The sequence below is a fragment of the Corvus hawaiiensis genome, chromosome 5 (assembly GCF_020740725.1).
Source record: "Corvus hawaiiensis isolate bCorHaw1 chromosome 5, bCorHaw1.pri.cur, whole genome shotgun sequence".
Taxonomy (NCBI): Eukaryota; Metazoa; Chordata; class Aves; order Passeriformes; family Corvidae; genus Corvus; species Corvus hawaiiensis.
This window is the reverse complement of record NC_063217.1, coordinates 27,277,428-27,300,807: the sequence shown is the minus strand read 5'-3', so window position 1 is coordinate 27,300,807 and position 23,380 is coordinate 27,277,428. Positions and strand designations below refer to the sequence as shown.

Genomic DNA, 23,380 nt, shown 5'->3' with positions numbered 1-23,380 from the left:
GTGAAAATGGTTGTGATTCCAGCATAGCTGCACGTCTACTCTGTGAGTGTGCGAGAGTCGCATTCTGATGGCGCGCTGTGCAGACTGGCCAGGAGCAGAGCCCTCTGTGCAGCCTGTACCGGCTCCAAAGATTGTGATTCACAGGCATACCTTAGTGACTTGAGCTGAAGTGGGCAAGCCGTTTGCTTTGTTCCTAAAACATTTTCTAATCAAGTGATTCAGTATGTGCAGAGCAAGGAATTACACAATATTTATGTTGAGGATATGTTTGGAAATTCAGTAAACATTCATATGTTAAGAAATTACTTGAGAAAAGTTTTTGCTGTGTTTTCATAAAATTTTAAGGTGCAAATGCTACTTTCTATGGTTTATATATTAACTTAAAATTTTTATATGGTGAAGGATGTGAGAAAAGGAGTGGGTATGCTTGCATGCATCTCCATGTACATAAAAATAAGCATCTGCAGAGAGTGTTTAAGTGTGTAGCAGAAAGGCAGCAAAGCTCCATGGGTCTGGTTAAGGGCTTGCTTAGCTGGCATAATGTTGCAGTGCTGGCTAAGGTTTTATTGTAGTTGATCTTTTTTCTTTCAGTAACAACAATGACGTGACATTCATACGGCCTAGTTTCAGAATGCTCTCTCTGTGCCAACAATTTTAGGCATTACTTCTTTTTAAATGAAGTCAGGAATGTTCTTTTAATCCAGCAGTGAAGTGAGGATGTTCCTGCATAAGAACTATTTGCTTACTGAAGTTGTGAATGTCATGGGGGCTTTATACTGGCTTGTCCTCAGGTTGCTTGGCTCCACAGTATTTAAGGAATCTTAGTTGTGATTATGTATCTCAGTGTTCTTGGATTCTGTTGTTTAGCCCACTGCAGTTTCAATATGTGGTCTGTCTAACTGTTTTTCCGAGTTTCTAAACTGTAGGAAAAAAATTAATTTTGATTGTTATTTATGTTGCTTGGTGTAAGAAAGCTCTTATGTTTTGTCCACAAAAAGCTTCATTAAAGGTTAAGGAGGTCTGGATGCCATGAGAATTGCATTTAGTAATGCAATATGTGGGTTCAAAAACCAAATGTGGTGCTGCTAGCAATGAAAAGCATTAAGTAATAAATACCTTTCTGTAAGACATGACACGAGTTTTAATGAAAACTAGGTATGTATTTCTGGGGCTTACAGTCTGGACAGGAACGATGGCTTTTCAGTAAACACAAGTACAATCCATTACTACTTTATTAAAAGCTTTTCTGTGTTTCCAAGATATACTGTATTAATAATAATGTCCTGTTTGGAAATTAAGAATTATTTCTGGATTTTTTTTTTTTAGTAGGATGTATAGTCTTTCTAAAACCTATCCCACAGCTTTCTGTTGCTGCGCTGCAGTTGTCCTGTGTCTATCTGATAAACAGAAGGGACTAAACAGAAGGGTAGTCTCCTGTGTGTGGGTGCTTCTCTGTCCTTGAATTCATCCCTATCTTCTTTTGGTAAATCAGTTTTGGAGGTGCTTCATGAGATTTTTCATACCACCTTGCCCAGCTTGATTCAGAAGTCATGCATATGTTTCAAGAACTTATGCTGGTTAAGAGAACAGGGCTGCACTTTAACAATGCGCCTGCCAAAGCTACATGGAGGTCGTTGCCCTTGGCCTCTTTTTGATAAGGGTTTGTGGCAGTGATTTTCAAAGTTACTTAGACTTGTGAGCCTGGGAACAAAGTCCTGCCAGGAAAGTGAGCTGTGTCTGCCTGTACAGCAGTTGGTTTGGAAACTGTGTTATAAAATCAGAAAGAAATGGAGCAACTCTAAAAGCAAGTGAATTATTGGAGCTGTGGCTGCCAGGTGCTGGCGAGCACGTGAAAACTGGGATCCTGCCTGGCAGATGCTTTTGAATCATTCTTTCTGTGAATGAAAAAAACCACTTGGAGTTTGCTTTTTAAGATTTCACCTACCTTCCCATAGGATTAGTTTGATTGAAGATTACTTCCTCCTTTGCCAACCAAAAATGAACTCTTGGCTCTCAAGAGAGGTTCTGCACTGCTAATACAGTATTTAACAAAGTAGATGTAATGGATTCATTTTTATCCTGTGACTTTTTGTTTGAGGACAGCACTGAAGCTGTAATTTAAATAAGAAAGGTCACGTTACAGTGACATGATGGGAATGTATATGAAAAGGACCATAGGAAGAATTCTGAGAAAACAAATGTTTTGCTGACAGTCTTGTTCTTTAGGAGAAGATGGGTAGGTGGAGTATATGTGGAGATGTGCATGGCTTTTTAGCAAAATCACGGATTTGCTGCTTCTGTATTTTGTAGCAAATTTGCAATTTGCTAGTGGATTATACTTTTAAAGAGTGATAAAAGCATAAGTATTTAACATATTAGGAATCATTATTGTATGATAAATTTCAACTTGTTTCCCCATTAGCTGTTAAACTGCAAAGAAAAATAAAACCTGAGGAAAGATTGGTCTGAGACGTTACATGATTGCTTCTCCTCCAGCCTGTCCTTTGGGCTAAGAGTTATTAGTGGCACTGTGGTGCTCTAGAGAATTTTCATGCAGCTTTTATATTCCAGTTGAAAGATCAGTATTACTTCACAATTTAGAGAAATCCTGTTTTCATGAGATAATATTTTTGGTGCCTCTAAAACAATAATAGTTATTAAATAAGTACAATATTAAGTAGGGTGTTAACTTTATTTCTCTAGTGTTAGGCGTCCCAAACAATAATATGCTTAGTCTTTTTTGTAGGAAGCTTTTTCTTTTTTGTAACCTTGACTTCAAAGGATCGTGTCAGTTAATAGTGTTGCCTTGTATGCCGAAACCTGATAGGCTCTTTCTAGAGAATGTAACAATCTTTTTGTGATTATATCTTCCAAAATTGTTTTGACATATTGAAAAGTTAATTTTTTAAATGAAAAGTGAATCCAAATGTGTTAAGTTTTGAAAAAGCTACTAAATTTTCTTTTTTTGAAAAAAAACCTTCTAAGCATACTTTGTGTTAGTAAATGTAGTTACAGGTCCCTGTACTGCTGGAGCAGCAGATTTTTTTCCTGTAGAAGGGACATATGATGACTTTTCCATAGTCTTTCAGTTGTCGTGGGAAAAGCAAGTTTCTGTCAGTAGTTAATCACCCAATACAATGTGATTTTATCAATGTATTAATGTATTGTGGAGTGTAACCTCCATGTTTGGCTCTATTTATGAACTTAGGTGGCCTTTGATGATGGCCTCTTATGCAGTACCTCTTGTCACATTCAACAATGTAGTTGCATTTTCTGATAGATGGTGTCTTGGCATATATTCCATTAAATGAGGTGCTAGTAATGTTCTGTGTAGTAAAATTTGGTCTGTAAAGAGAAGACTGGGTGGGTTTTTTTTCCCTTTCTTTCTTTGTTCCTGGGTAAGTTTGGAATAACAAGGTCTATAAGTGGGTGTAGGCTGGAAGAAGATAATAAGGCCGTAAGTATAACATCCAGACTAGTCAGAGCCAAGTACCACCCTGAAGCTGAGGAATATCCAGCATACATAGGTGAATGATCTCAAGGGAAGGAGGGTGGATGTTGAGGCTCATGTAAAAGAATGTTCAGGATCACCTGCCTAGCAGTGAGAGGCCGACTGCCTCTCTTGGTGGGCATGTATGGGTGTCTCAGCTCAGCTGGATCACTGGGTCTTGCTCTCCTGTCCTTTGCATAGAAGCCCTTTTATATTTGCTCGTTTTTCTTCTGTATGACTGAAGATTTGGGGGGGGAGGGGAGGGTGTTTGGCTATTTTGGGGTTGGTCTAGCTTCCACTATTGCTAAGCATTCGTACCTACATGTATACTTACCACTTGCTGTACCTTTTTGATGTCAGCAGTCTATACTGTAACACCTTCCATGTAAATTGGGCATTAGAGTGTGGATGCTCATGAGGGAAGTGTATGTATCCAGATTTTTACCAGTCTTAATTAGCTACGGTTATATGATGTTTTGGGCCTTACTTTGGACCTCTCTGCACATAAAGATAGAAAATATTGAACTTTTTATTTAAAACAAAAACTATTTTGAGTATTGTTTTGTGTGAAGTTCTTTGTATTATTTTTTTAATAAAAGGCATGTGTTGTAGGAAGTACATTATATGTTGGGATATACATTATTTATCTTCATCAGGCACAGATATGCTAGAATGAGCTTCCCTTTGGGACATTGTTTCTACGAAAGTAATAGACCTTTTGCTAAACCCATAACTAGGTTCTGTAATGATTCAAATTGCAGAAGAGAATGCTGTTGAAAGGAGAAAGTGCACCAAATGCAAACCACTCTGTCAGCTACTGTTGCTGGAATAAACTGCATGCTCTGCATGGACTTCAGGAAAGCTCCAGATAAACCAATTGCAACAAGCCATATCAAATACCCCATTTCTGCTGACTTCTTTTTTTTTTTTTTTTTTTTTTTTTTTTTTTTAAACACTCTAGCTCTGGTGCTTTTGTATTTGAAGGGGAATGGTTTAGACATTAGGGGTTTAATAGCATTTAAGAGATAACTGACATGACATTTATTTATTTAGAAAGGTGATTGCCAGCTTTTGTTTGCTATATTATGTCCTGTGTACATGTAGTTAGAGGTTTTTCCCTCTACAGAAATAAATATTCTTCCTCATTCCTATACAAAGAGTAATGATGCTAGTCAAAGGGAGCTGTTTGGTACAGTGCAAAGTTCTGTTAGGTACAGTGCAAATAAGGGCTCAGTTTAAAGAGGAAAAGGCCATTCTAAATCAGAAAGAACACTTGGAACCTAAAAGAAACTGGGCCATACTACTGTAAGTAAGAATTAAGTTTTTGAACTCTTAACATTCCCAGTTGCCTGTGTGAATGTCAGAAGCAATGGTTTATATTAATAGGTCTGGTGGAGACTACATTCAGTGAGAGATTTCAGGGGAGTTAAATGAAATATGATTCCTACAATAGACTACCAAGCTGCAATAACAGAAGATTAATTATTAGAAAATTAAGGTACAGAAAGAAATAAACTTTTTATCATTGAGTTTGCATTGATAACTCTCAGTAGACAAATCCAGGAGTCTCTTACAGACTGATCTAGAAGTACTTAAAATACAGTGATTGTCAAAAAGCTAGATGTGGAAAATGTTTCAATACAGTTACAGAATTACATGGTTTATGATTCTTTAATTAATTTTCATCAGAATGTAAACTTGATGCCCTAAGTAGGCATAGTTAGAAAAAACAAGAGAAGCACTATGTGTAGGACAGATTTTACTCAGTTCAGAACAAATTCTAATGAATATATATGTATATATATTTTTAATGCTTTCAAAATAGTAGTGGAAAACAGCAGGCATATAAAATATTTTCCTCATTCTTTGCCTTTTCTCATTCTTCTCCTAAGAATCAAGAACTTGAAAATCCAAAGGAAAGAAAGAGTACTTTTTGTCAGATATATGTAGCCTCAGAAACAGACCACTAAGAGTTTAAAAAAACAACCATTTCAATCTTTAAAAATTTTAATTTAAGCATTAATATTTATAGGTTTCTTGCTCAAGAATTCCTTTAAGTTCTAGAAGCAATTAATTTTGTAAAGAGATCTTAGGAAAGCACAACATGGGAGGTATAAATAACTTCTCTGCCTCTGCCCAGCAGGCATGTGATTTGGGGATATTTTCAACTTTATTTTTTGAAGTTTTCTTTGCAGGCAACTGGTACAGGCAAGAATGGTGGTCCAGAAAGATGTATGGATGCCTTAAGCACTTGCAAATCAGTGCTAACTAATTAATGGATATTTGAAAAAATTGTTACATTCACAGCGCTATCAAACCCTGGGGGTTGTTAATTTTTTTCCTTTTGCTTCTTTTATTCATCATCCCTGTTCACTTCCTTTGTTCATGCTGCTGAGCTAGAGCTGAAGGTGTTCAGGTTAGGAACAGTGATGTTTGTGAGGGTTCCAGGGTCAGTGGTCAGTAACAACTCAGCAGCTCTTAATGCAGCCCATGTTCAGCTTAGAAAATCGTGTGTCTGACATCTCAGTGGAAACCTGCCTCTTTTTTCTCTCTAACATCTTGCTTTGTGCTGGCTGTCAGCAGGACATAGCAGCTGGGCCAAATATCACCAGATTTTTACTGTTCTTTCAGCTACAAATGAGGTCTTATCCTGAAAAAAGAGAGGCTGGCAACTGGCACTTCGTTTTTATGACAGCAAAGTGAAGAAGGAAGCTAATCCAGGTGTACTGAGGTTTGGCTCAGAAGTTCAAAGTTTTTATGATAGCTGTTTGAACACTGTGTCCAGAAACCCCTGGTAGACTAAGCCAGGGATATTAAGGTGGAATCATACATTGTTCTGCTTGTAAGGGTTTTTTTATCTTTGAATCTCTCTCTCTTCAGAAAGTAACTGGGTAGGAACCTAGAAATAACCCAGCAGAAGTGCATGAATGGGAAAGTTTTTGCAGTCTTTTTCTTTTACTTTTTTCTTCTTAAATACTGATTAAAAAACCCCCGAGATTACTTCAAGTTATAGTTTATCTTCCATAGGAAAAATAAAAAGTTTGTCACTAATTCTGAAAGAACTACCTTAAAACTGTGGGCAAACCCAGGTTTCACATATATGGCAAAAGGTGACCAAAAGGAAAGTGATTTCACTGTTAAAAGTTTTCCTAGTATCTATCACTGTAGTACTGCTCAAAGGTTTATTTGAATAGTTGGTACGTATGTATTTATTTTTAATTTATAGTTCATGCCTATCTTTTATGGCCACATTATCTTTAAAGACATTGCTGCAACTGGAAAACTGGAGTGCTCATCTTGGAGAAGACAAGGAAAACAAGAATGTGTTTGATCAAACGGGAGAGGATGGCGGAACAGAGCCTGGGAGGTCCTTAGGGAGAGCACAGGCATTGGTTCTATATTATTTGAAGCAAACTAGTATTTCACTATCTAAAATGTGGTAAAGGATGTGAATTATGCTTCCACTGAGCACGAAAACTTTTTAAAGCATATTGAGCTGAAGTTGAGCATCATTAAACTTCAGTCTTGCTGTGCCAAACTGGTGTCTTCCTGTAGATGCAAGTATTAAAAAAAAAAAAAAACAGTATGCACTGCACTTATTCTGAAAACCTGAAGTGCGGAAGTACTGTGTCCTTGGTTAACTTTAATTTAGATACGGTTTTTTTAACATATATTCTTGCACACTTGTAGTTTTTTCTCAAGCTTTTGTACCTCTTGTCTGCTTGCTTACTTCTGCTGAGACCATCTACCTAATGGTGCTGAGAAAAATTATGTTAAGTCCTTGAGAATTGTTTGCAGTTTTAAGACTGAGATTGCTAAGATTGGCTGCCAGAAAGTTATTGTGAATATTGGATAGTTTTAGCTATTTGGGGACTGAGAGAGGTGACAGAGACCCATGAGGTGTGGCTGTGCCATCCTAACATGATTAAATCATCTTGGTGTTTTATGGTGGTGTTAATATGTGACCACACAAATATCACATCCTGAGAGAAAAAGATGAGCAATGAGCTCTGGATGTGAAACTCACATTTCCAGGTCACTGGCCAAGAGTGCAGCTTGGCAGAGGCCAGAGCTTGTTATCGTTTTGTTGTTTGCATTTGGTCTCCTTCCAGGTGTCAGGATTGGAGCGCTCCCTGCTTTGAGGCTCTATTCCCCAGCTGAGCTGCGCAGTCCCACCATGGCCGAACTGCATCTCCACTTCTGTTCCCCCCAGAAGTTGTTCAGTTGTTCATCTCACCTGTGTTTTATCACTGTAAAATGATTAAAGAGGTAATGTTTTATTAGAATGCATATAGAATTTCCCTGTGTAACTGTGGTATACTGAGAGAGCTTGAGGTCCAAAACCTTGACCAGAAAGGCTGAGATTTCCAGGGTTAAGTGGGAATAGCTGGGCAATGCATAATACCAGTTTTGTTAATAGTATAGCTGAGCAAGAATGAAGTGAGTATTGCTCCATTTTAAGAATAATGCTGCCAATATATTTATATATTGCAGCTTGGGAGATTGCAGCATTGACTACCTGTCTGTACTAATTCTGGTTGGAAACCCAAGTAACTTTTTTTTTTTTCCATCATGTATCAGTAGTAAGGAGCCCTACAGATTATCAGACCATTATTTATTTTGTGATATTCTCTACTAGGAAATTTCACCCTCTCTTCCTAAAAAGGGATGAACACTGGAGAATGTTTAAAGCAGAATATTAATAGTTTCTTATATTTTTTCCCCTGTATGTTTTTCTTTCTTACGTTTGTGGTGAACTATGTAGTCTCCTAAATATTGTGCAAGTACTGCTGTCATTAATGGCCAGCCTTAGTTGGTGTCAGCATATACAGTTAGATGCTTAGTTACTTTTCAAGCCTCAAAACCTGGTAGTATTTGGATGACTGCAGTTCTGAATGTAGCTATGACATAGTTGTCTCACCTCCTTACAGGCAGGTCTCTTTAAAATATGGTTTTATGTTTAAACATGTTTTTATCCCTGTCCATCAGCATGGAAGATTTTACAATACTTCATTTTGTAGGCCAGCATTTCTGTTACTTTGCTGACAGACTGTGGATATTTTCCGTGTCTTCCTACAAAAATACAAAACCTACTATTTAATTTTTACCGCAAAACTGTGTAGGAAATGCTGTTGCAACACCGTATAAACCATGTAGCAGATGTAAATGCGAGACCTTATAAGAGGGAAAGCAGATGTTATTTAAAATATGAGCTGAGGGGAGCAAAGTGTATGTGTCCAAGAGGTCCACCCAGCAGCCAGGCACTATGACGGCGGTGCTCAAGGTGTCTGTTCAGCAAAAAGGCACCACAATGCTTGTGTCAAGCTATTACATCTGTAATCTATGGTCATGGTATGGGAGCCAAGAATGCCGGGTGTAACATCCTCCACATGTCCTGGGCTCCTTTTCAGTTGGCAACAGATTTTGGAGCTGTTTTTTTGGAGTTGTCACTGTTCAGTGTGCCCATCCTGTCCCATTCTGTGAGTCATTACATAGTTCTTTGTCTCCAGATCTGGGTGTGCTGTGAAACTGCAGGTGGGTGCAGGGGGCTCTGTACCTGCTCAGCCAGCTGTTGTTCATGCAGGCCATGCTGAGAGCCCCACTTTCCCTGGTGCCTCCACGGCCAGAACTTCCCATTCATACCAGTGTCAGCCTCTCAGTTACAGTTCTCTGCAATGCTTTTTAGAGCTGGTAAGAATGTATTGAAATCAGAGAAAGGTTCCTACTGTGGAGAGAGCAAACCACTTTTGGAAATAAATTAGAATGAGATAAAAAGTTGAAATGAAAGCTGAGGAAGGTAGGAGAAAAAAAGATTTTTCTTTTTCCTTGTAATACCAATACACGCAGCTCGAATCTTTTAAATGACCAATTTAGCCATGTATTTTGGAGTTCCGTGGACAAGCATATGACAACCTATTTTTATTTCAGATGTGACTAGTCTCCTCCCATGAAACTGACAAAGAAGCTGTTAACTCTGAAACCTTGATGTGTTTATGGTGGCTAAGAATAGCTCTGCATGGCACTGAGTATTGTCTTCTTACAGAAGTCCAGTTTGAGTGCCAGCTACGTGCATGCTGGGTGGGATTTTTTTGCCAGGTTTGTGCTATGGCCTTGTGCTTCATCTGAGGACTTAAAGCCCTGAAGGCTGTCATCTGTTGCCCTAAGGAATTGCACAACTTGGGATTCTTGCTAATATAGTTTAGTTTTATTCGCAGTAAGTGTAGATAAATTTTAGTCAGAAGGTCTGATTAGAAATACAAGTGTCTCATGCGTATTCTTAAAAAAAATATTGTTAGTTAGGGTCTCAGGAGAACTCAGCACTACCTTTTGCTGTTAAAGACTTAAAAAGCACTGAGAAACCTCAAAAACAATACCCGCACTAACCCACACATGCAAAGAAAATTCGGATAAGTGCTGTAGTGAACACTCCTAAATTTTCTATGTACTTGTTAATTTTCATATTCATCTAACTTTTTTCCCCAAGAAAATAGATACCCCAGACTACCAATGAATTAAGTAGCTGACACTGCTGTTTTTCTGTAGAATTTGATGAATGAAAGGACTTGGCTCAGAAGAGTGTGTTTGATAAACAGAAAAAACACAGACAACTAACTACACCTAATTTAAAAATAGAACTTACAACAGCATTATAAGATATGTGTATTCCATCACAAGGAAATTTATGCTGTAGTTGAAAAATAGTCGGTCTCTCCTATGTACTAATAATTTGGTAACATCTACTGGGAACTGAAACCCATTGGACTTGAATTTTCAGAAGAGCTGATCCCCTGACTGCAGGGCAGAATATTTCATTCAGGGAAATTATTAGATTTTTTTTTTAACAGTTAAATTTAGGTAGTTACCTGGATGTGAATAAAAAATGGTTTCTTTTTGATTCCTCAGCAAAATTACTGTAAGAATATGCTTTTGAAAATGTTGGTTTCACTTTTTCTGTTTTTCTGTTCTTGACATACTTGTGTTAAATGTGGCAGATTGAGTTAGTCTAGTTTATTTTCCTTTTCAGCTCATATGTTCATATGGAGGATTACTAGGCAAAACTGACAGAATCAGAGCGTAGAACAGTTGTTCTTTTCTGAAATTGATATTTAATGCATGAGACATTTTCTATCCCTGATTTGTGTATGCTTGAGCGTATTCCAATGCTTGATTGTATTTGTTTATTTATTCTCTTCTTTGCTTTTTTAAATCCTTGTGTATATATATATCTAACACTTCCATTTTCAAAACATACCTTGGTATCAGAAATACTATTACAATATTTCTGAGCACTTCACTAGGCAGTTATTTACAAAGATGTGAAAGTGCTCTCTGAGTCAACCCAGTCTGGGCTAATGTATTGGTTTCGGGGTTTTTTGTTTGTTTCTTAATGATACATGATTTGAAGTTCTTGGTTACTTTATAACTGATGTTCCAGAGTCCTTTTCCGAAATAGTCTTTTAGAGCAAAACTGCCAGCCTTCAGTACTTTTTTGCATTTACTCAGGAAAGGTATCAATTTGACATTAATGAGGATAATGAAGGATAATGAGCATGATGAGGATAATGAGGAAAAGTATTTTCCTCTTTGAACTGGGAGCTGGAATTGCCCTCTTCTCAAAAGAAAAGAATAAGCAGGCAGCGAAGGGAGAGAAGGTTAAACAAACTACCTTGGGTTGTGCTCTGCAAGAGAACTCTTTGCAAAAACTGCTGGCTTCTGACACAATCTTTTTGGAAGTAATATCAAGCATAAATTTGTTGAGCATTTTGACATTGTTTTTTCTTCAAGTACAGTACACCAATAGAGTTTTTTATATCCTTAAGTCTGCAAACTGAGGATGTGAAGTTTTGTTTTTCCAGAGAACTGTAGATTAGGAAAGAGGAGATAAGGTATTTAAGTTTCTGTTTGCTGGTTAACAAAGGTATGCATATGGTCACTTTGGCCTTGTTACAGGATGCATTTTTTGTGTGGGGTGTATACATACCTTTTAATATATTGAAAGGAAGTAAAATCTCATCACAGATGATATGTTTGCAGTGAGAAGTGTTAGAACGAAGTTTGTCTGTGCAGCCTGTATTTACGTGTATTCCTTTGCTGCTATATCCTTGCCTTAGTTTTAGGTTTTAAATGCTATTTCTTAAAACTTTAGATTTAGTTTGTGTTTTTCTTTCTCTTTGTGTAGTTAGCATACCATGGAAATGAATTCTTTATTCAGAGTAGGTTCAGTCTCATCGTTGCAGTGGAAATGTGTGCTTCCTTAACTTACAGAACAGTGTATAAGGAAATCTGGAATAAACGCTAGCAAATACAATTCTCTTTCCTTTTTCTTCCTACTTTTTCACTCCCCAGGCCTGACTAGTGTATCTTTCCACTGCTGCCTTTGCCTCCCTTCTGCTTTTTAGTTTAATATAATTTAGCCAAGCATTGATATAATTTTATTGCCTTTGTTAGCTCATGCTTAATACAGGATTCAGAGCATCGGTGTGTTTTCAGCCTGCTGCAGCCTTCAATTTGATGGCAAAAATGGGTTTCTCTCTTAGCAGTAAATGTTTTGTTCTCTGCCCCACTTCCCTCACCCCATGGGCTGAGCAGGGCACACTTTCTGTGCCAATCCGAAACGTCATGAGTGTATGCAAATTTAGTAGTGCACCCTTTCCTGTTGCTTGAAAAGTTGACCGTCAGTCTGTGGGTCTCAAATGGGAGTCCACTGGCCAGGGGAGGGAATGATGAGAAACCAATCTACCCTCAGAAAGCTTAAATTTGCTCAGTAGGAATCTGCATCGCCCTTGGAAACTTCTTCTAAATAATAAGAAACTCCAGGAGACAGAACTGAAGGAAAAATAACGCTAATGAGTTATGGCCTCTCAGCTGTTACATGAATGCACAGTACCATCTAAAAGCATGATAACTGACTGATACAGTGATGACCCTGAGCTTATAGGCCCCCATGAAAAGCAGGGAATACTACTGGCTCAGACTTAGAGGAGGCTTGGTTTACATTTTCCAAAGTGCAGGTGGATCAGAAGAACTAACAGAACAAGCCAGCGTTACGCAATTCTGTCTTTGTTCTCAATATTCAGTGGTAAGTTGACATCTTTGTTCCTGTTGCAGTAATGAAGTTAAATAAAAAATAAGCATCAGATACTGCCCTTTAAAATTAATATTGTAATTAATTTTTTTTTTGGCAAGTTAATCATACTGGAATAGAATTTCTTCTGTGTTTGCATCATTACTGAAAGTATGACTTGAAATGCTGTAGAAGCCTAATGCTAATGAGGATAGGAAGCAAAGAAACAAGTTTAGGGGGTTTTTTTATACTTATGTGGTTATTCTTTTGGGAATACAAAATTTGTAAATGAGTGAATCTTGATAGTTATATATGCTCCTTTGTTAAAGTTCAGTGCTTTGAAGGAAGCTGAGATACCAGGATAGAGACCTACATTCTTTGCTTGTGCTGTGCGAAGTAGTTTGTCAGTAAGGGCATGTTAAGTCTTCACGAGGTCTGCTGGGAAAGGAAACTGTAGGTACCAGATGTGTGCTTGAGGTGATATTGTTTCTCTGAGAAGTTTGCACCTTTATTACAGAATTGGTTTTGAGCAGAAATTCATGTGTTAAAATCTAACTTGCTTTATTATTTGTGCACCTGAAAAGTGAATTGGAGGCTGCAGTTGTATAAAACGTCAGGACAGTAAGAACATTTCTGAAAACAACTGTTGGGAATTTAACTTATAGCCCTGAACCTTTACATTTCTACCATTATCCTGCTTCCAAATGTGATGGATTATGTTTAGATTATTGACAGATGTGACTTATCCTTTACATTCTTTGAAGCTGATCTTGTATGAGAGCAGCTCCCTGACAGTGAAACAAAGCATGTTAAATAAATTAGTAGTTTGGAAGTATGCTGTTAATTAAATCTAGCTTCTTTTTAAGTAAGGGTTTCTGTGAAATTCAAAATATTATTTTTAATGAAAATATTTTATCTTAAGAGGTTTTCTGTTTTGGCAGTTGTTCTAGAAAAGGACTTACATAAACTATATTTTTAATGGTCTGACACTTTAATGGTCAGGATTTCCTGATGGAATGCCGTAATCAAGAGTGACTGGGCAGGACTTGAGACAATGGAGTTCAAACTGATTTCCTCTTCCCCCTCCAGTTTTTGTGTTTTATCACATTGTTTTCCACTCTGTATGGTTTGGTCTTTTGGCATCTTGTGCTATCAAAATTATTTTGTAATTTTTCTTTTTTTCCTGTCTGATAATAATCTACATGCATGGTGTACCATACAAGGCTCTGTAAAATGAGTCACATAGTGAGTTGTGCTTCTTGCATATGCTAGTAGCAATTTCAGACAGTATTTACCATGTATGTCCTAGCTGTTGTGTTGTTAAGGATTTTTTTTAAATGTGAGTATGTAAAATTTATCTTATATTCATCTTCATTATTTTTTTTGGAATTATTATTTAATTTTAAATTTCTTGTTGGCCATGGTGGTTGCTTGTGCCATAGGTGGGACATTCTGCCCTGCTGTCAGACACTGTGACAGAATTACGTAGCACTAGAGATGAGGTGATCTTCAGCAATATCTTTGGGACTGTAGCTTCTAGCAGCCTTTGATGCTGTCAAATCCAACATTCTCAGTGGACAGAGGGAGCCCAGTAATGACTAACAGTCTGTTTCTGGCTATTGCCCTGGGTATCCTCACACTATCCTGTATGTCAGATCTGACCTCTTTTTCAATCACTAAATTTCTTAATAAAAGTATTTGTGTGTTCTACTTCAGTAAATAAAAAGTACTCTTCCATCTGATTTAGGTGATTGTACATTATGTACGTGGCTGTTTGTCCTGTTCAGTCACAGTTCTGTAGAGAAGCAGGTGCACTTCGTACAGTATGGGGATAGAGGTTTAGAAAGAATGTTTTGTGGAGTTGGTACTTCTCACATACATATAAAGATAAGAGGAATGACCACCACAGTCCATAATGGCAAAGCCAGTAGGATTTACTTGGAGAAATTTGTAGCCCAGTTTATCTCTTATGTGTCTGAGTTTAGGCAAAATAAGTATTTAAAAATAATTTCTCTGATTTTATCTCTAATATATTTTATCTTTCTGTCTGTTTTAGAGTTTCAGGAAAGAAATCCTATGCCTATCTTATTTCAGACTGTTCAGAGTAGGGAAGGGTCTATAAGAAATGAAGCCCCATACAGGAATTGGAGTATTTGCTGGTTAGAGTTTGCTCAGCCATTAAAGCAGCTGGACAAGAAGAATGTCCTGTTCTCTTCATAATGCTTCCTCAAAGAGCATCTGAATATTAGTACAAAAAAAGGGGAAAAGGAGCAATGTGGCAGAGAATATAGCAAAAAGTCTCCAGAGGATTATGGTGATGGGGAGTTCAGAAGGGAAAAAGACCTCTCAAGGACTTTTTTGTGTTTGACACACAGGGAGTTCACTTCATACATCCCAGACAATGGTTATAGGTGTGGAAAAGACGGAGGAGAAATTTTCGTCTAAACTGAAATATTTGGGGTTTGTTTGGGTTGGGTTTTTTAAATAATAAAATCATCACTTTTAAGTCTGATGCAACATTACTTCTCTTTTGGTTTTTCTCTTGTGGAAGACTAGTTACATTTCTAGGAACTTTGTGCCAAATGAAAATCTAAAAATCCCATTTTAAGAATGAAAATGCCAGAGATATTAACAGCAGTGGAGAAAAGGACTACTGAACCTCTGGAAGGACTAAATTACTTAGTTATAAGGCAAAGCTCCAAATTTGAGGATCATCTGTAGCAGCAAAACTTACAAGGGATTGTAGTCTGGCCCAGATACCTAGAAAACCAGATATTGCCAAACAAGGTTTTATGCCGTAGAATTTTTGCTGTGTCTTTGTGTTGGCAAGAAGTAATGTTTCTATTACCATTCTTGCCTGTGTTTTCAGAGGCTTTGAGAGCAGAAAACAAGCTTCATGTGAGTACCTGTTACTAGACAAATTGACAGCTGCTCTCTCAGTTGAGTCAGCTTTCCTTAAAGAAAGGATGTTCATATTTGCTGGAGGTAAAAAAAAAAAAAAAAAAGTCTTTATGATAAAACGTAGAAGATTTCTGTGAAGATTTTGTTCTGTGGGGTTTTTTTTGGCTGTCATAGTACTAGTTCCCACAATAGTCAAAAAGACTTCTGTATTCTCTCCCAGGCTATCCTTCATGTTACAGCCGTATGATTAATTAACTACTTGTTGAAATAAATTTATCTTCTGTTTATTGATGCAGCATTCATTTATGTTTCTTTGTCCCAGAGTTTGGCTGAAATACAAACATATCTGAAACTAGATAAATTGTTAATAGGGAAGTGTTTGTACTGCAGAAGTAAAATGTAAGTTCCGATTTAGACGTGGAGGGGAAGTTATCAATACACATAAAACTTCCTCTCACTGAAAGGTTTGACTTGGCTTTACAAACATTACCACTGAACCATACCACTGAACTAAGCCGCTTGTAAGCCTGTTTCTACTTCACAGGTAGGTAATCCATTCATCTTACCATCATGTGACATATCATAAATGCATGACAGAAGTACCAGCTACTATTGCTGGTTATTTAATTATTTCCATAAAAGTCACTTAAAATCAGTAAAGAATTGAGAGAGGCGAGGTAAGAATTTGCAGTCTGGGCTTAGTCCATGTGACCTGTTAATGAGATAATAGTTCTTCTTTCCCTGTTGTGTAATTGGACACATGTGTGAAGCCAAAACCTTTGTTAAATATCTTCCAAAGAAAATTCACTGTATACTGTCAACACAGAGAAAGAGGAGAGAATTCCATAGCTGGTGTTGCTGGATGAATTAGTTGTGTAGTCTGTACTGAAAATAATAGCATGCTTTTTCATCAGGAACTATGTATCCAAACTAAGGTATGAGAAATAGGGGAGAAAGAGCAGGTTTGTTTCCTTGATCATGTATATTCTAATGTATTTGGATTGATTTCTGTTTCTACTGCTGTGTTTGTATTTGTGGTGTTACCAATCAGCACATGTGTATTATGTAAAGCAAAGGAATATCTAGATATCACACTTTATGAAAATGTGTGGTTAGTGGCCCTTAATATACTTAATTTCACTGTCAATGACTGTGGATTTTATTCACGTTATTTTGGTTATCTTGTAAAGTGATATTGCTCTGGTGTCAGGAGGCTGCTGTGCCTCTCCTATTGCTTGCAGTGTTTCATACTAGTATCAAGATTAATATTCATATTAGGTATGGGGGGTTTTTAAGGACCTCGTAAGAATGTTCAAAAAGGGCATCTAACCCTCAATTCACACTCAGTTTCTTGGTCCATCTAAAGATGTTATTGAGAATAATTTACATAACTGAGAAAATCAGAATAGCATTTGTATATAACTGGATGTGTTTAAAATGAGTATATATTTTATGAGTTTGCAATATTTTTCTCTTTTATTGTATCTATTAGCACAGTTTAAGATTAGTAGCATCTTGCTAGTAAGTAAGTGTTAATGAAATAAATGAGAAAATCTGGATAAATGCAGCATAATGCAGAAGTGTCCACTAATTCTAGTGACTCCAGCACTTGTGTGATGCTGGTGAAGCAAGAAACCAGCCAGAGCCACGTGTGCCACAGTACTGGGTGCATGACATCAGCAGGGATTCAGTGCAGTTGGAGCAAGTAAGGCAGGCATAAATGCAGCTTTCAGACATAGTTTGAACAAAAACCAGTGAAGTAGACCTCGTGGTCTGGTGTGCCATCACATGCTGCAGCAACCCAGGTCAACTGCATCCTTCCATTGCTACTGTGAAGGCAAATCCAAGAGATTTAAGTGAAGAATGGCTCTTGCTTTATATTTGCCTATAGGTTGGAGGCTGAGATCTGGAATGTGCACCTGTTACTAGAGCAGTGTATGTTGAATTTCGTTGTGTTCATAAAGGTGCTCACTGGCCTCTTCATTCAAGTCATAAGACTTTTTTTTCTACTGGTAGGAGTAAGCAGACTTTGGAAACAGTAGAAACCTGATGATCAACAGGAATTTTAGAATTGTGAAATAATGATAAATTTATTGAAGAAGTTGCTCTAGAAAACAGGGGATGCTGATCAGGGACACGGGAAACCTAGGTTTAACATTTGGGCTCTATTCATAATTTGTAGGGATGATTCTGGATATGTTGCCATCTCTTTTGAACATTGACGTTCTTTTTAGGAAAAAAATGATTGTTTTGGTAAAATAACTAAGGATTTGTTGTTATGAAACACTCTAACAATCACTACAGACATGTTTCCATGTATATTAATATCACTTCTGTGAGGCAGGATAAAATGTTCTAGATGTTATCAGAGTAGAAGGCAAGGAGCTTAATTAAAATTCCTTTAAGTAACCACACATAGTATTTTTAGTCTTTAAAAATTTTTGTATTGTCAGTTGGACATGCAAACCCTATTCTGCAACAAGTGTCACAGGAAATATAAAGTATCTGTGAAAGTACCTGTGCTGCAAAAATAACAGTAAAAAGCTTAATTGCTAAATGTGAGCCATGTAAAATTATCTACAACTTTAACAATTAATTAAAAATAGCAACCACGAATATAATCTGCTTGATGAAAACTGTGGAGGCTCCTCAAGATTGTGTTGAGCATGCTTATTTTATAGTTGGGTACCTTATTTTAAAAAGCTGTGAAGTAATTCCAAATGTGTTTTCAGGTATCTGGAGGGAGGGGAGATACCTGATGCAAGTTTTGGTTCAGTCCGACCATTCCAACTTCCTGAGACACAGCAGCAACCAACCCCAAATTTCAGTTAAAGCCAAAACCATGAAAAACTTAGGAAAAAAGCACATACAAAGTGCCAGTACTTGGCTAAGTGTAAAGCAGTACCCAAAACAAGTCCAAAAGCTAAAAATCATGGTTTTATATTAGCCAAGACATAAAATGGACTCAACTGTCACAGGCTGGGGTGCATTTGTTACCTTTCGGTACCTGCTTTGTATGTTTGAACCCTGAATAGTCTCTTTGGTAAATAGGATGCTACTTTATATCCTCAAATACTTGATGCATTTGGGCTATGTGGAGAGAAACAGGATGATAAAAAAATTCTTTACTATCAACTTGGGTGTTAAATAACCTTTCCTAGTTCTAGACACTTGTGTTTAACATGAAACAACTTTGTTACTCATTTAGCATGCATCAGGGCATGTTGCCTTTTGACCTAGGAGTGTGTTGTCTGTCTAATTATCCTTTGTATTGTTTCACTGTTCCTTGCAACTATCCAAACAATTTGGTGTGGCCTTAGCAACCAAACAATACTGTTTAACAAAGATTTCCTTACTGCATTGCTCCCAGATTTCCCACATAGCAGTAGCTCACATCAGAGCAAACAAACAGGATATTGTTTCAACTGAATAATGTTCACTGTTTTCAAGCGATTTATGAAAGCAGTTTTTTAGTTTTGAACTGTTGCAAGTTGCCTGTTTTCTGGTTCCAGATCTCATCTGAAGTTCTGTAGGATGCTCCATGTTTTGAAGCTTCCAAACGATGTTTGAGACTTACATTTTCTCTGGCAGCTAAGAGTAAAGAATGGCTTATGCTTTGATGGCGAAGAATAGCAGAAAGAAATTATTTAATCCTGTCCTGCAATGAGATTTTTTTTCCATTAAGTACATTAAAAATCCATATAGTCTTTCCTACAGTGTTATTGATTGCAAATTCATCAGTAAATGGATTCCACTGAACATAATTATACCAGATAATAATCTTTTTTGACCTAGTTAAGAAATCTGAGAATAGATTTCAAGTTTTCTTTAACGGACTCTCATATATTTTGTTATTAAACACGGTCAAGCTCCCTCTCAATTTTCTCTCCTACATGTTTGTTTTCTGTGTGTATTTAACTAACTTAATGGTCTTACAAAGCGCATAAAACCATGAATATTGTTATAAGCAAGATGATGGTCTTGACATTAATGTCAACCATTAGTGGTGTCGTAAATTAGAATCCTCTGCAAGTTCATGGATGAAAGTAAATCCTTGTAGTTTCTTCTGCCTTTTACATACTCTGGCATTTTAGCAAAATGAAGGTATTTGTAATTCTCTCATGGCAGTGTTTATAATTGCTTCAGTTTGACAGTTTTCGCTTGTTTTTTGGGGGGTAGGTTCATTGCCACCTGAAGAGTTTGTGCATGTGAACACAGAGATTAGTAGGATAGCCTTGACTCTGCCTTGCTGCTGAAAGAGTAAAAAGGCAAGCCCTGTCCCTGCACTGACTGTGTGTGCTGGCACACACCTGTGTATGATGTGTGCCTTGGACAAATGATTGTGTCAAAATTAACCTGGGGAAAAAATTAATACATGTGCTGCTTTTCCAGTTCAGTCCTTTGCACACCTGCACACTTGTGTTTCCGCACTTGTGTTTGCTCACCCAGGAAAGGAGAGAGCTGGCTGGAAGGGATTGCATCCCTTGACAGTACTGCAGCTTATGCCATCCAAAGTGGGCTGTGTGCAACTACAGCCAAGGACTGGAGTCCGTGGTATTGCTGGTGGATATAAGGCTGTCCTGGCACCACGTTTCCTTGGCTGCATGGTCATGACCTCTGCTTTGTACTGAAATTTCTGGTTCAGTCTGGTTATAGTCCAGTTGCTTCTTTTTTTCTTGCCAGTGATAGATTTTTGCCCAGTTTATCCATTTCCCGTTTTTGCATTAGCCTGAGGAGAGAATTTACCTGGGATTAGATCAGTGTAGACAACCTTGGGGTTTCATCCTTAGTGAGGGAAGCTGTTTTATAGCTTTGAAAGTTAATACACTAAGGTGGTCCCTTACTGAGGATTAAATTGTTATCACGAAGTGAAGATAACACGTAAAAGATGATAAGGTCTCAATGTTTTCCTGATTCTTAAGTGACAGGGTCTTTTTGAATGTGATATTTTAAAATCTGACAAATGTATTATGTAAACACACTATTAAGAATTGTCTACATAAAGCACATCTAAATATAGTTTTGGGTTAAGGAGCACAATGCTCTCTCTTAGTTTCCCCATAGAGCGAAAAGAGCTGGTTGAGTACCAGCTCCTCATTCTTCAGGAGTTGGAACTGGACCAGCGCTCTGGCATTTTTGCTTCAGTCCAGATAATGTGACAGTTGTGGCATATCCAGTAGGTAAGTCTAGAATGAGCTGAAGCTGCTGCTTTGCTAAATTTCTTCTGCTGAGACACAAGTAATGATATTCAAAAGGGCATTTAAACACTGTCATTTCTTTCCAGCCTGTAGCTTCAATATGTCTTTTAAAATAAGACAGTCCAACTTGTCTGTTGACTAGAAAAAAGCTTTAGCTTTCTTAAAAACTCTCATATTTAGGATAGAAGTAACTGCATATATTAGAAATCCACGGTATCTGTTATGGGTCCGTAGCTACTCAAATTTCTGTTTTGTTTATCTGATGGAGATGAAAAGGGAGTTGTTCAAAATCTGTGTGTTGCAGCATTCTTCTGTTTTGCCTATCCCATGCTTGGTATTTCTGTTTGTTAGCTGCTATGGCTAGGAAGGATATATTTATTCCTTCTTTTCACCTCTTCTCAAACCTCTGTGCTCTTGTTCTTGGTACATAATTAATATCTCTCATTTTCTGGGCTTCCCTTGGAAGCACTGGGGCTTAAGGATGGCAAGAGTACGGATGCTGGAGGACATAGGCATTGTAAAGACATGAAATATTTTTTGAAGTCCCTGAAATATTTAAGTTTCTGTACTGAAGGACAAGGCAATCATCAGATGTGGGATGAGAAAGTTTTGGGTAGTCATCTTCCTTTTGCAGCATCCACTTCATTCTGTTTCTTAATGTTTTTGTGTACTTCTATCTAGTGAACTTTTACCATAGGATCTAGGTCATGGCAGTGACTGTGATGTCCCATTGTCTCTGCTGTGTGGGACATGCTCTTCTCTGTCTTTTAGGGCCTCTGTTACTGAGGTCAAAGTGCTGGATTGAAGTGTTAGAGGATGTTTAGAAATATTTTATGAGATGTGCAGTTGTGTGCATGTTCTGGTGTTAGCCCTGGTTTCCGGGAGCTCAGTTTTGTCACCTTGTGCAAGTCTTTCCAGCCTCGAAGAAAGGATACTGCAGTTTATGTACAGGAAAAAATATGCATTACTCCAGCTAAACATGGGACTGTTTGTGCAATAGCCTAGAGAATAAAAACAGGTCATTTGTAGTATTCACAGCCTTATGCGAGGTAACCTTCGTTTTTGATTAGAAGCTAAGGTAGTTGGGAGCATTCAGTTTTCACTCCTGCAGAATTGCTCACTTCACAAATGCATTTGATAAATGATAAATTTCAGTAGAAGTTGCAGGAGTCTCTGTTATGTAAAATGTAACTTTCTGAATTGATAGAAGATGGAATGAATGGCCAAGACAAACTTGAGAAGATGTGAAGTACAAAGGTTTGGTCTCCATGTTTGGTCTCATGTATTTTCATAAATGAGTTGAAAAGAAAGTTTGAGTAAAAGCTGTGGATAATATTTGGCAAATAGGGTTTGCACATGTAAAAACTGAGAACACATTAAAAAATTTTCAGGTTCAGCAAAATAAACCAAATGCGTCTCCTCACACTTTACCTGCAAAAAGCCCTTAAAAAGCTTACCTGAACAAATCATGAAATGTAATAGAATAAAACAGATGGGAGCTCGGCTCCTTGCATGACTGTCTTAGGAAAATAAAATCTTAGTATCAATTCCTAATATAAATTCAAAAATAACATCTTCAGTCATGGAATATGCTAGGGAAATATCAGACCTCCCTTGGTACATCTGGGTCATCATTAAGTGGTGTCAACAGTTATTTTGACATACTGTGTGCAAGACAAGAATTGTAATTATTTATACTAATTGTTTTGTGTATTAAACCTTTGTGTGAATTCTGAAGCATTACTACGGTACTGCAGTTCACATTGCTGGCAGCTTTCACAATAAATAAATATTTTGGAGTGCTTAGAGAGAAAAATAAAATTAAAGGTGGATAACTATATGTAAAGTTTGTATATGACAATTTTGGTATAAAAGCAAAAGCATTAATTCTTAGAAAATTAGACTGATATATATACAATATTTGTATTGATTAATTAATATTTTTTACAAGGAACAAGTCTTTAACATGTGTGACTAGAAGATCAGTTAGCCTGACATGTCTAAAAAGGGTTTGTGTTATTGTTAGGAAAATCAGCTTACTGACAAAAAGTGCCAAGGAAGTATTTATCTTGAAAGTATTTGGATACCAAATAGAAATGTGAACTTTATGGGTAATCTATAAAATGGAATCAAGCAGATGCCTCTCATAATATAGGGGGATAACCTTTTTCATTCATCCTTCTGATTTTTAGTCATACTTGGACTGAAGGTACTGTATGTTAATCATGGTCATTGTAGAGTATTTTATCAGCAACAAGTGACCCACATTGTAAACCCTTGTGCGACTAAAGAGTTATTCCGACCTAACTAAAACAAACAAATTCCTGTTTCATGTTACAGCTAGTTGTTTCCTTCTGTTTTAGAGAATTTACTGTGTGAAAATGTGTGTGGGATGAATGGGAAAATACAAAGTGACTGGCATCATGTTTAGAAGCTCTGCTTTATAGCTTTGTGTTTTTCTTGTTTTTTTCCTATAGCCTCCGCACCACCCAGCAGAGTAAATAAACGTAGAGTTTCTCCAAGTGTTGTTTCCACCTGGGAAAAGAGAGGCATCATCATGTCTAACATTACTATTGACCCAGATGTGAAACCTGGCGAGTATGTCATCAAAAGCCTCTTTGCTGAATTTGCTGTTCAAGCTGAAAAGAAAATTGAACTTGTAATGGCTGAACCTTTGGTGAGTCCCTTTTTTTCATAGTATCCCTTGAAACAGTCTTATTTTTTGCT

The 23,380-nt window shown here is 37.2% G+C and overlaps 1 protein-coding gene across 15 annotated transcripts in view; it reads left to right on the top strand.

Annotated features, from left to right (window-relative positions):
• Positions 1 to 23,380, top strand: part of FRYL (FRY like transcription coactivator) — a 170,066-nt gene that overhangs the window by 50,349 nt on the left and 96,337 nt on the right. For all 15 annotated transcript variants that reach the window (XM_048304983.1, XM_048304980.1, XM_048304981.1 and 12 more), the window contains one exon: positions 23,131 to 23,330. In XM_048304983.1, coding sequence (XP_048160940.1) covers positions 23,211 to 23,330 — 120 coding nt within the window. In that variant the 5' untranslated portion in view covers positions 23,131 to 23,210. The remainder of the gene's footprint in view (positions 1 to 23,130; positions 23,331 to 23,380) is intronic.